The 13,087-nt window shown below is 37.5% G+C and overlaps 1 protein-coding gene across 1 annotated transcript in view; it reads right to left on the minus strand.

Moving 5' to 3' along the window:
* LOC130447671 (fibrillin-2-like) overlaps positions 1–13,087 on the minus strand; it is a 68,357-nt gene that overhangs the window by 26,734 nt on the left and 28,536 nt on the right. Inside the window, exons 14-22 of the mRNA XM_056784624.1 lie at positions 9,915–10,090; positions 9,181–9,406; positions 8,802–9,107; positions 8,402–8,743; positions 8,209–8,337; positions 7,819–8,070; positions 7,678–7,753; positions 2,740–2,906; positions 1,019–1,212 (exon numbers count right to left, since the gene is read on the minus strand). Coding sequence (XP_056640602.1) covers positions 1,019–1,212; positions 2,740–2,906; positions 7,678–7,753; positions 7,819–8,070; positions 8,209–8,337; positions 8,402–8,743; positions 8,802–9,107; positions 9,181–9,406; positions 9,915–10,090 — 1,868 coding nt within the window. The remainder of the gene's footprint in view (positions 1–1,018; positions 1,213–2,739; positions 2,907–7,677; positions 7,754–7,818; positions 8,071–8,208; positions 8,338–8,401; positions 8,744–8,801; positions 9,108–9,180; positions 9,407–9,914; positions 10,091–13,087) is intronic.

Raw genomic sequence — 13,087 nt, forward strand, 5'->3', positions numbered from 1 at the left:
TGGGGGATGTCGATTGTTACTAAAAATTCACTTCCCACGCCCCCAATTGAAATTTTTTACCAAAAATCTTGACAAACAAGGAGAAATATGCAACGAAGACCTTAGGATCATATGAAATCGATATCAAAGTCGTTGGGAACCAGTGAAATGCGGATTCCCAAAGAAGGAAGCCTGGAAAACGTTTTTAGGAAACAGGAAGTACCATCAAGCCATGAGGGATGTCGATTGTTACTAAAAATCCACTTTCTACACCCACAATTGAATTTTTTTATCAAAAATCTTGACAAACAAGGAGAAATATGCAACGAAGACCTTAGGATCATATGAAATCGATATCAAAGTCGTTGGGAACCAGTGAAATGCGGATTCCCAAAGAAGGAAGACTGGAAAACATTTTTAGAAAACAGGAAGTACCATCAAGCCATGAGGGATGTCGATTGTTACTAAAAATCCACTTTCTACACCCACAATTGAATTTTTTTATCAAAAATCTTGACAAACAAGGAGAAATATGCAACGAAGACCTTAGGATCATATGAAATCGATATCAAAGTCGTTGGGAACCAGTGAAATGCGGATTCCCAAAGAAGGAAGCCTGGAAAACGTTTTTAGGAAACAGGAAGTACCATCAAGCCATGAGGGATGTCGATTGTTACTAAAAATCCACTTTCTACACCCACAATTGAATTTTTTTATCAAAAATCTTGACAAACAAGGAGAAATATGCAACGAAGACCTTAGGATCATATGAAATCGATATCAAAGTCGTTGGGAACCAGTGAAATGCGGATTCCCAAAGAAGGAAGACTGGAAAACATTTTTAGAAAACAGGAAGTACCATCAAGCCATGAGGGATGTCGATTGTTACTAAAAATTCACTTCTCACGCCCCCAATTGAAATTTTTTACCAAAAATATTGACAAACAAGTAGAAAGATTCCCTCGAGACTTTAGGACTCTACAAAATCGATATAAAAATTATTAGGAATCCCAATTTTTTCACTTTTAAATCAACTTACCGGATTATTAATACAATCGGCGTTTTCATCGCAATTGTAAGTACCCAAATAACATTCGTCCTCGTCGGTACATTGAGGTCCGCCTTCCGGTTTCACCGAATAACCCTCTTCGCATCTACAGTGGAACGACCCCAACGTATTAATACAATCACCGGCTCCGCAAATGTTCGGTTTTTGCTTGCACTCATCTATATCTATATAATACGCCAAATAAAATATACGAGGTCTACGTAAATGATATTTAAACATCCCCACCATATATTCCTCGATTCTAAACGGGGTAAATTTACATAAATCCATTAATTTAGGTCTAAGGAATATGTGGTAAAGATTTAGTTTGCAAAGTACCAATCTTCTACCAAATAATCAACTGATTTACAGTGTTTAAACAAGCAACGATCAAAGACGACAAAAAGACACATTTTTCCATTGAACTTTCCAAAGTTTTCCATCTTATTCCGTCCAATAGTCTGCTTGTTGTCATTTTCCAAACGATAGTTGTCAAATTTCCATTTTATTTACTCCAATTATTCGTTTTTTGTCATCTTTCAAACAACAACTACCTTATTCCGTCTAATAGTTTGTTTTTTATCTTGTTTCACAAAACAACTGTCAACTTTCCACCTCATTCCCTCCAATTCTTCGTATTGTGTCATCCGTCAAACATCAGCTGTCAATTGTCCACCTTATTCCCTCCAATACTTCGTATTGTGTCATCCGTCAAACATCAGCTGTCAATTGTCCACCTTATTCCCTCCAATACTTCGTATTGTGTCATCCGTCAAACATCAGCTGTCAATTGTCCACCTTATTCCCTCCAATTCTTCGTATTGTGTCATCCGTCAAACATCAGCTGTCAATTGTCCACCTTATTCCCTCCAATACTTCGTATTGTGTCATCCGTCAAACATCAGCTGTCAATTGTCCACCTTATTCCCTCCAATTCTTCGTATTGTGTCATCCGTCAAACATCAGCTGTCAATTGTCCACCTTATTCCCTCCAATTCTTCGTATTGTGTCATCCGTCAAACATCAGCTGTCAATTGTCCACCTTATTCCCTCCAATTCTTCGTATTGTGTCATCCGTCAAACATCAGCTGTCAATTGTCCACCTTATTCCCTCCAATTCTTCGTATTGTGTCATCCGTCAAACATCAGCTGTCAATTGTCCACCTTATTCCCTCCAATACTTCGTATTGTGTCATCCGTCAAACATCAGCTGTCAATTGTCCACCTTATTCCCTCCAATACTTCGTATTGTGTCATCCGTCAAACATCAGCTGTCAATTGTCCACCTTATTCCCTCCAATTCTTCGTATTGTGTCATCCGTCAAACATCAGCTGTCAATTGTCCACCTTATTCCCTCCAATACTTCGTATTGTGTCATCCGTCAAACATCAGCTGTCAATTGTCCACCTTATTCCCTCCAATACTTCGTATTGTGTCATCCGTCAAACATCAGCTGTCAATTGTCCACCTTATTCCCTCCAATACTTCGTATTGTGTCATCCGTCAAACATCAGCTGTCAATTGTCCACCTTATTCCCTCCAATTCTTCGTATTGTGTCATCCGTCAAACATCAGCTGTCAATTGTACTGAATCTAACCTAATTAAATACAACTTTAACAAACCAATCAATTTTCTAATACACTTTATATAAAAATTGGTTGGAGAACAAAATGGATACCAAGAAGATGAAAACGAAAAGTAATTACTAACCTATACACGAAGTTCCGCTGGGTCCGGGAAGCAATCCTTCGGTACAATGACAAATATAACTGCCTATAGTATTCGTACATCTCCCCCCGTTGCAAATCCTAGAATTTTCCTTACATTCGTCGATATCCGCGCAAGATTTTCCATCCGGATTCAATATATAACCGTTCCTGTAAATATTTATAATACAACAATAATTTGGACCCCCTTATAAGGCGCTACTTATAGAAATCTACGTCCCGCATATTTCTAGCTAGATTTAGTCCTTTCGGATTATTTTCTGTCTATCAAACGAACTCGTCCGCGACATAGAACGTAAAACCGGTCCTGTTTGTATATATTCTAGAATCCGAATTATCGAGAAAACCGTTATGTATAAATTGTCGATTGTTTATCAGTAATTAATCGAATAAATGTTCTGTTCAAATAAAGGTTTTATATAAGCGTCTACTAATAAATAATTTAGTGTTTAGTGTAGGGTTTAGTGTAAGTAAGAAACGTCGTGCGTTTAAATTCGTCCCACCCCGTTAAAAATAGTTATTTTCTGCCCACAAACATGCCTATCAAACGAACTCGTCCGCGACATGTTAGGTAAAACCGGTCCTGTTTGTACATATTCTAGAATCCGAATTATCGAGAAAACCGTTATGTATAAATTGTCACTTGTTTATCAGTAATTAATCGAATAAATTTTCTGTTCAAATAAAGGTTTTATTATAAGCGTCTACTAATAAATAATTTAGTGTTTAGTGTAGGGTTTAGTGTAAGTAAGAAACGCCGTGCGTTTAAATTCGTCCCACCACGTTAAAAATAGTTATTTTCTGCCCACAAACATGCCTGTCAAACGAACTCGTCCGCGACATGTTAGGTAAAACCGGTCCTGTTTGTATATATTCTAGAATCCGAATTATCGAGAAAACCGTTATGTATAAATTGTCGATTGTTTATCAGTAATTAATCGAATAAATGTTCTGTTCAAATAAAGGTTTTATATAAGCGTCTACTAATAAATAATTTAGTGTTTAATGTAGGGTTTAGTGTAAGTAAGAAACGCCGTGCGTTTAAATTCGTCCCACCCCGTTAAAAATAGTTATTTTCTGCCCACAAACATGCCTGTCAAACGAACTCGTCCGCGACATGTTAGGTAAAACCGGTCCTGTTTGTATATATTCTAGAATCCGAATTATCGAGAAAACCGTTATGTATAAATTGTCGATTGTTTATCAGTAATTAATCGAATAAATGTTCTGTTCAAATAAAGGTTTTATATAAGCGTCTACTAATAAATAATTTAGTGTTTAGTGTAGGGTTTAGTGTAAGTAAGAAACGTCGTGCGTTTAAATTCGTCCCACCCCGTTGAAAATAGTTATTTTCTGCCCACAAACATGCCTATCAAACGAACTCGTCCGCGACATGGAACGTAAAACCGGTCCTGTTTGTATATATTCTAGAATCCGAATTATCGAGAAAACCGTTATGTATAAATTGTCGATTGTTTATCAGTAATTAATCGAATAAATGTTCTGTTCAAATAAAGGTTTTATATAAGCGTCTACTAATAAATAATTTAGTGTTTAGTGTAGGGTTTAGTGTAAGTAAGAAACGTCGTGCGTTTAAATTCGTCCCACCCCGTTGAAAATAGTTATTTTCTGCCCACAAACATGCCTATCAAACGAACTCGTCCGCGACATGGAACGTAAAACCGGTCCTGTTTGTATATATTCTAGAATCCGAATTATCGAGAAAACTGTTATGTATAAATTGTCGATTGTTTATCAGTAATTAATCGAATAAATGTTCTGTTCAAATAAAGGTTTTATATAAGCGTCTACTAATAAATAATTTAGTGTTTAATGTAGGGTTTAGTGTAAGTAAGAAACGCCGTGCGTTTAAATTCGTCCCACCCCGTTAAAAATAGTTATTTTCTGCCCACAAACATGCCTGTCAAACGAACTCGTCCGCGACATGTTAGGTAAAACCGGTCCTGTTTGTATATATTCTAGAATCCGAATTATCGAGAAAACCGTTATGTATAAATTGTCGATTGTTTATCAGTAATTAATCGAATAAATGTTCTGTTCAAATAAAGGTTTTATATAAGCGTCTACTAATAAATAATTTAGTGTTTAATGTAGGGTTTAGTGTAAGTAAGAAACGCCGTGCGTTTAAATTCGTCCCACCCCGTTAAAAATAGTTATTTTCTGCCCACAAACATGCCTATCAAACGAACTCGTCCGCGACATGTTAGGTAAAACCGGTCCTGTTTGTATATATTCTAGAATCCGAATTATCGAGAAAACCGTTATGTATAAATTGTCGATTGTTTATCAGTAATTAATCGAATAAATGTTCTGTTCAAATAAAGGTTTTATATAAGCGTCTACTAATAAATAATTTAGTGTTTAATGTAGGGTTTAGTGTAAGTAAGAAACGTCGTGCGTTTAAATTCGTCCCACCCCGTTGAAAATAGTTATTTTCTGCCCACAAACATGCCTATCAAACGAACTCGTCCGCGACATGTTAGGTAAAACCGGTCCTGTTTGTATATATTCTAGAATCCGAATTATCGAGAAAACCGTTATGTATAAATTGTCACTTGTTTATCAGTAATTAATCGAATAAATTTTCTGTTCAAATAAAGGTTTTATTATAAGCGTCTACTAATAAATAATTTAGTGTTTAGTGTAGGGTTTAGTGTAAGTAAGAAACGTCGTGCGTTTAAATTCGTCCCACCCCGTTGAAAATAGTTATTTTCTGCCCACAAACATGTCTATCAAACGAACTCGTCCGCGACATGTTAGGTAAAACCGGTCCTGTTTGTATATATTCTAGAATCCGAATTATCGAGAAAACCGTTATGTATAAATTGTCGATTGTTTATCAGTAATTAATCGAATAAATGTTCTGTTCAAATAAAGGTTTTATTATAAGCGTCTACTAATAAATAATTTAGTGTTTAGTGTAGGGTTTAGTGTAAGTAAGAAACGTCGTGCGTTTAAATTCGTCCCACCCCGTTGAAAATAGTTATTTTCTGCCCACAAACATGTCTATCAAACGAACTCGTCCGCGACATGTTAGGTAAAACCGGTCCTGTTTGTATATATTCTAGAATCCGAATTATCGAGAAAACCGTTATGTATAAATTGTCGATTGTTTATCAGTAATTAATCGAATAAATTTTCTGTTCAAATAAAGGTTTTATTATAAGCGTCTACTAATAAATAATTTAGTGTTTAGTGTAGGGTTTAGTGTAAGTAAGAAACGCCGTGCGTTTAAATTCGTCCCACCACGTTAAAAATAGTTATTTTCTGCCCACAAACATGCCTATCAAACGAACTCGTCCGCGACATGTTAGGTAAAACCGGTCCTGTTTGTATATATTCTAGAATCCGAATTATCGAGAAAACTGTTATGTATAAATTGTCGATTGTTTATCAGTAATTAATCGAATAAATGTTCTGTTCAAATAAAGGTTTTATATAAGCGTCTACTAATAAATAATTTAGTGTTTAATGTAGGGTTTAGTGTAAGTAAGAAACGTCGTGCGTTTAAATTCGTCCCACCCCGTTGAAAATAGTTATTTTCTGCCCACAAACATGCCTATCAAACGAACTCGTCCGCGACATGTTAGGTAAAACCGGTCCTGTTTGTATATATTCTAGAATCCGAATTATCGAGAAAACCGTTATGTATAAATTGTCACTTGTTTATCAGTAATTAATCGAATAAATTTTCTGTTCAAATAAAGGTTTTATTATAAGCGTCTACTAATAAATAATTTAGTGTTTAGTGTAGGGTTTAGTGTAAGTAAGAAACGCCGTGCGTTTAAATTCGTCCCACCACGTTAAAAATAGTTATTTTCTGCCCACAAACATGCCTATCAAACGAACTCGTCCGCGACATGTTAGGTAAAACCGGTCCTGTTTGTATATATTCTAGAATCCGAATTATCGAGAAAACCGTTATGCATAAATTGTCGATTGTTTATCAGTAATTAATCGAATAAATGTTCTGTTCAAATAAAGGTTTTATATAAGCGTCTACTAATAAATAATTTAGTGTTTAGTGTAGGGTTTAGTGTAAGTAAGAAACGCCGTGCGTTTAAATTCGTCCCACCCCGTTAAAAATAGTTATTTTCTGCCCACAAACATGCCTGTCAAACGAACTCGTCCGCGACATGTTAGGTAAAACCGGTCCTGTTTGTACATATTCTAGAATCCGAATTATCGAGAAAACCGTTATGTATAAATTGTCGATTGTTTATCAGTAATTAATCGAATAAATGTTCTGTTCAAATAAAGGTTTTATATAAAGGTCTACTAATAAATAATTTAGTGTTTAGTGTAGGGTTTAGTGTAAGTAAGAAACGCCGTGCGTTTAAATTCGTCCCACCCCGTTAAAAATAGTTATTTTCTGCCCACAAACATGCCTGTCAAACGAACTCGTCCGCGACATGTTAGGTAAAACCGGTCCTGTTTGTACATATTCTAGAATCCGAATTATCGAGAAAACCGTTATGCATAAATTGTCGATTGTTTATCAGTAATTAATCGAATAAATGTTCTGTTCAAATAAAGGTTTTATATAAGCGTCTACTAATAAATAATTTAGTGTTTAGTGTAGGGTTTAGTGTAAGTAAGAAACGCCGTGCGTTTAAATTCGTCCCACCCCGTTGAAAATAGTTATTTTCTGCCCACAAACATGCCTATCAAACGAACTCGTCCGCGACATGGAACGTAAAACCGGTCCTGTTTGTATATATTCTAGAATCCGAATTATCGAGAAAACCGTTATGCATAAATTGTCGATTGTTTATCAGTAATTAATCGAATAAATGTTGGCGAATAATTTAGTGTTAAATAGATTAATTTTTTTTTGGATGTTCGAGGTCTGAAAGTCCGAAAAATTAAATTTTCAATGTATAAAATGGTTTTTACTCACCCACAAGTACAAGAAAAGCTTCCAGGAACGTTGACACATATATCGTCGCAAGGTTCATCTTCGCACTCGTCAATATCTAATTCGGATCAAAAAAATTTTAACGAAACTCAAATTTGTGAATCGATTTGAAAATTATTTTACCTTCGCAATGGGATTTTTGACCTGTTTGTCTATATCCCTCGTTACATATGCACTGATAAGTCCCCATCATATTTTCGCAAACTCCGTTGGAACATATACCGCTCGATCTGGAACATTCGTCGATGTCCTTACAGGATTGTTTGTCTTGAGATAATTCATGACCAGCGGGACATTCGCATTTATAAGATCCTTCGGTGTTTATACACCTACCGCCTCTGCATAGTCCTGGATTTTCGTCGCATTCGTCGATATCTTCAAAATAAAAAAAAAACGACCTTAATAATACATTATTCTCCCGATGGACCTGACGAGGATAATCGCATTTATTCGTTTAATTAGCGTATTATTATCAAAATAATGTTTAAATTTTGTAAAAAGTGACAAACTTACCCATACAAACTTGCATGGGCGCCATGGTCCTGTATCCTTCGTTACATTCGCAAATAAAATCGCCGGGGACGTTTTTACATATCCCGTTACCACAAACGTTTTCCGTTGTTAAATTACATTCGTCGATATCTGCGAAAATTAACCATAATTACAAAACATATTCGCCCGATTTAAATCGTATCGATAAACTGACCTATACATTTAATCCTGTTATCGTCATAATCGAATCCTTTATTACATCGACAACTGTATCCTCCGATGGTATTTTTACACCTTCCGTTTTGGCATATACCCGGAAAATCCGTACATTCGTTGATATCCTTTTTATCCGAAAATCCCAGTCCTTTAGGACAAAGTTCGTTAAAAGCGGCCGTACCTTGTCGAGGACATTGCTCGCAACGCTCGCCCCAAGCCTTACCTATCTGCGAACAACAACAAAGACTTTTACGGTAGTAACCCTCCACGGGGGCGAGACATTTGCCGTGTTTGTATTTAGTAAAACATTGTTCCTCGCGAATATCCAAACATTTGGTTCCTGCAAAATAATTAATTAATATTACGAATTGTATTATTGGAAATTATAATCGAGTTACTAGTTTCGTCCAACGTTAATCCTGGCGGACAGGAACAGGTGAAACTACCATCGGTATTGACGCAAGTACCTCCACCTCTGCATATATCCGGATTTAGGTCGCACTCGTTGATATCGACGCAAGTTTTACCGTCCGCTTTGGCGTAACCTTTAGCGCAATCGCATTCGTTTTTATTGCACCTTTCGCAAGGCGAGCCCCAAGCCACCCCCACCGAACAACAACATTCCGAACGTCTGCTCAATTGGGGTAAATCGTTTTCGCAACGACCTCGATTCAAAGTCGTCCAACAGGAACCTTTACGGTTATCTGAAAATTAATCCGACAACTCATAATAACACACGTTTAAAATAAATAAATAAATAGAAAAATCGATAATTACCTATACATATTCTTCCGGTGTTATCAAGAATTGATCCGGGATCGCATTCGCATTTATACGAACCGCGGGCGTTGACGCATTCGCCGTTGAAACAAGCTTCGGGCCCCAATTCGCGACATTCGTCGATGTCTTCGCAAACGTAGTTCTTCGGATTCATTTGGGTACCGGTGGGGCAGATGCATTGAAAACTACCCGGAGTATTCCTACATTGACCGCCGCTGCACACCTTCGAAATTTATCTAATAATTCATAATGGACGGACACGATTCCAAAAAGCCGAAACAAAAACTTGCGTTGAAATATTCGATACGACAACCGCCGAGAAAATTTGGAAAGTTGCTGCCGACGATTTTCCATCGTCCATAAATGGAGATACGATTTCCACCCCCCTATCCCCCCACGTTCAAGTACAGAATCGAAAAAACGCCTAAACAACCTCCTTGAGAACAAATTTTGGCGCGAAAAAACAAAATCGAAGTAACCGATTGTAAGTTAGATAAAATCGAGTGAAAAAAATGCGATATAACTCACTGTATTGTGAGAGATAGGTCAATGATAATGTCCGAGGTTAGTTTGTGGGATCGCCGCTCTCAATCGCCGAGCTCGGGTTGAAGAAACTGTCACTGAAGACGCTGGATATTCACGTCCCCGTGGCGGGGATAGGGGATAAATACCTAATCGCGGGACACTCTTAAATGTCTTAAATGGGGACATTCTCCGAAATTTTTACTTACCAATGATTCGACTTCGCATTCGTTAATATCCGTACAAATTTTGCCGCTTTCGTCCACTTCAAAACCGGGATTACATATGCATCTGTAGCTACCTATCATATTTTCGCAGGCGCCGTTCTGACAAATATTTGGATTTTGAGCGCATTCGTTAATATCGTTACCGTCGAAAGTAGAACCTAAAAATTATATTATTTATTTTCGAAACACCGACAACCGAAAATAAAACAAAAAATTAATCAATTTCGTTTACCGAATTTACCCGATTCGAATCCTAGTCATTTCTAAATCGATCTATCTATTTCTATGAAAGGAATAATGGCCTTAGTCACGCTCTCATGTAGGCTAATCAATTCCAGTTGCTTATTTTCGAACAAGGTCCGTTTGTTTCGCTTGTCTCGATACAACCATTTAGTTGGAGTCATACCTCTTTGTTTTTAGTCCTGTAATTGATTCACTTTGCTTCTTCACGTCCTGTAAGAAATTTAGTGACTCCTTCTATTGTCCTGGATCCTTTTGGAGTTCCAGAGGCTCCAGCTAGACCAGATTCATCAATAAATCCATTTTCCTGGGCCTTTTTAGATTTCCAGAGGCTGAGCGGTACCGACAAGACCAAATTCATCAGTAATACCATTATCCCCAGTCGTTTTGGATTTCCTGATGCTGAGTGGCTCCAACTGGACCATATTCATCACTAATACCATTGTCCTGACTCTTTTTGGATTTCCAGAGGCTGAGTGGCTTTAACTAGATCAGATTCATCAGTAAAACCATTGTCCTGATTCTATTTGGATTTCCAGAGGCTGAGTGGTTCCAGCTTTGTTAGATCCATCAGTAATTTCATTTTTCTAGATCCTCTTGGATTTCCAGAGGCTGAGTGGCTTTAACTAGACCAGATTCATCAGTAATACCATTGTCCTGACTCTTTTTGGATTTCCAGAGGCTGAGTGGTTCCAGCTTTGTTAGATCCATCAGTAATTTCATTTTTCTAGATCCTCTTGGATTTCCAGAGGCTGAGTGGCTCCAACTAGACCAGATTCGTCATTAATTCCATTTTCCTAGATCCTCTTGGATTTTCTAAGGCTGCGTGGTACCAACAAAGTCCAATTTATCACTAATTCCATTATCCTGACTCTTTTTGGATTTCCAGAAGCTGAGTGGCTTTAACTAGACCAGATTCATCAGTAATACCATTGTCCTGACTCTTTTTGGATTTCCAGAGGCTGATTGGCTCCAGCTAAGCTAGATTCATCAATATTTACATTTTCTAGGGTAATTTTACATTTCCAGAGGCTGAGTGGTTCCAGCTTTGTTAGATCCATCAGTAATTTCATTTTTCTAGATCCTCTTGGATTTCCAGAAGCTGAGTGGCTCCAACTGGACCATATTCATCACTAATACCATTGTCCTGACTCTTTTTGGATTTCCAGAGGCTGAGTGGCTTTAACTAGATCAGATTCATCAGTAAAACCATTGTCCTGATTCTATTTGGATTTCCAGAGGCTGAGTGGTTCCAGCTTTGTTAGATCCATCAGTAATTTCATTTTTCTAGATCCTCTTGGATTTCCAGAGGCTGAGTGGCTTTAACTAGACCAGATTCATCAGTAATACCATTGTCCTGACTCTTTTTGGATTTCCAGAGGCTGAGTGGTTCCAGCTTTGTTAGATCCATCAGTAATTTCATTTTTCTAGATCCTCTTGGATTTCCAGAGGCTGAGTGGCTCCAACTAGACCAGATTCGTCATTAATTCCATTTTCCTAGATCCTCTTGGATTTTCTAAGGCTGCGTGGTACCAACAAAGTCCAATTTATCACTAATTCCATTATCCTGACTCTTTTTGGATTTCCAGAGGCTGAGTGGCTTTAACTAGATCAGATTCATCAGTAAAACCATTGTCCTGATTCTATTTGGATTTCCAGAGGCTGAGTGGTTCCAGCTTTGTTAGATCCATCAGTAATTTCATTTTTCTAGATCCTCTTGGATTTCCAGAGGCTGAGTGGCTTTAACTAGACCAGATTCATCAGTAATACCATTATCCTGACTCTTTTTGGATTTCCAGAAGCTGAGTGGCTTTAACTAGACCAGATTCATCAGTAATACCATTGTCCTGACTCTTTTTGGATTTCCAGAGGCTGATTGGCTCCAGCTAAGCTAGATTCATCAATATTTACATTTTCTAGGGTAATTTTACATTTCCAGAGGCTGAGTGGTTCCAGCTTTGTTAGATCCATCAGTAATTTCATTTTTCTAGATCCTCTTGGATTTCCAGAGGCTGAGTGGCTTTAACTAGACCAGATTCATCAGTAATACCATTGTTCTGACTCTTTTTGGATTTCCAGAGGCTGAGTGGTTCCAGCTTTGTTAGATCCATCAGTAATTTCATTTTTCTAGATCCTCTTGGATTTCCAGAGGCTGAGTGGCTCCAACTAGACCAGATTCGTCATTAATTCCATTTTCCTAGATCCTCTTGGATTTTCTAAGGCTGCGCGGTACCAACAAAGTCCAATTTATCACTAATTCCATTATCCTGACTCTTTTTGGATTTCCAGAGGCTGAGTGGCTTTAACTAGATCAGATTCATCAGTAAAACCATTGTCCTGATTCTATTTGGATTTCCAGAGGCTGAGTGGTTCCAGCTTTGTTAGATCCATCAGTAATTTCATTTTTCTAGATCCTCTTGGATTTCCAGAGGCTGAGTGGCTTTAACTAGACCAGATTCATCAGTAATACCATTATCCTGACTCTTTTTGGATTTCCAGAAGCTGAGTGGCTTTAACTAGACCAGATTCATCAGTAATACCATTGTCCTGACTCTTTTTGGATTTCCAGAGGCTGATTGGCTCCAGCTAAGCTAGATTCATCAATATTTACATTTTCTAGGGTAATTTTACATTTCCAGAGGCTGAGTGGTTCCAGCTTTGTTAGATCCATCAGTAATTTCATTTTTCTAGATCCTCTTGGATTTCCAGAGGCTGAGTGGCTTTAACTAGACCAGATTCATCAGTAATACCATTGTTCTGACTCTTTTTGGATTTCCAGAGGCTGAGTGGTTCCAGCTTTGTTAGATCCATCAGTAATTTCATTTTTCTAGATCCTCTTGGATTTCCAGAGGCTGAGTGGCTCCAACTAGACCAGATTCGTCATTAATTCCATTTTCCTAGATCCTCTTGGATTT

Source organism: Diorhabda sublineata, chromosome 8, assembly GCF_026230105.1.
Source record: "Diorhabda sublineata isolate icDioSubl1.1 chromosome 8, icDioSubl1.1, whole genome shotgun sequence".
Taxonomy (NCBI): Eukaryota; Metazoa; Arthropoda; class Insecta; order Coleoptera; family Chrysomelidae; genus Diorhabda; species Diorhabda sublineata.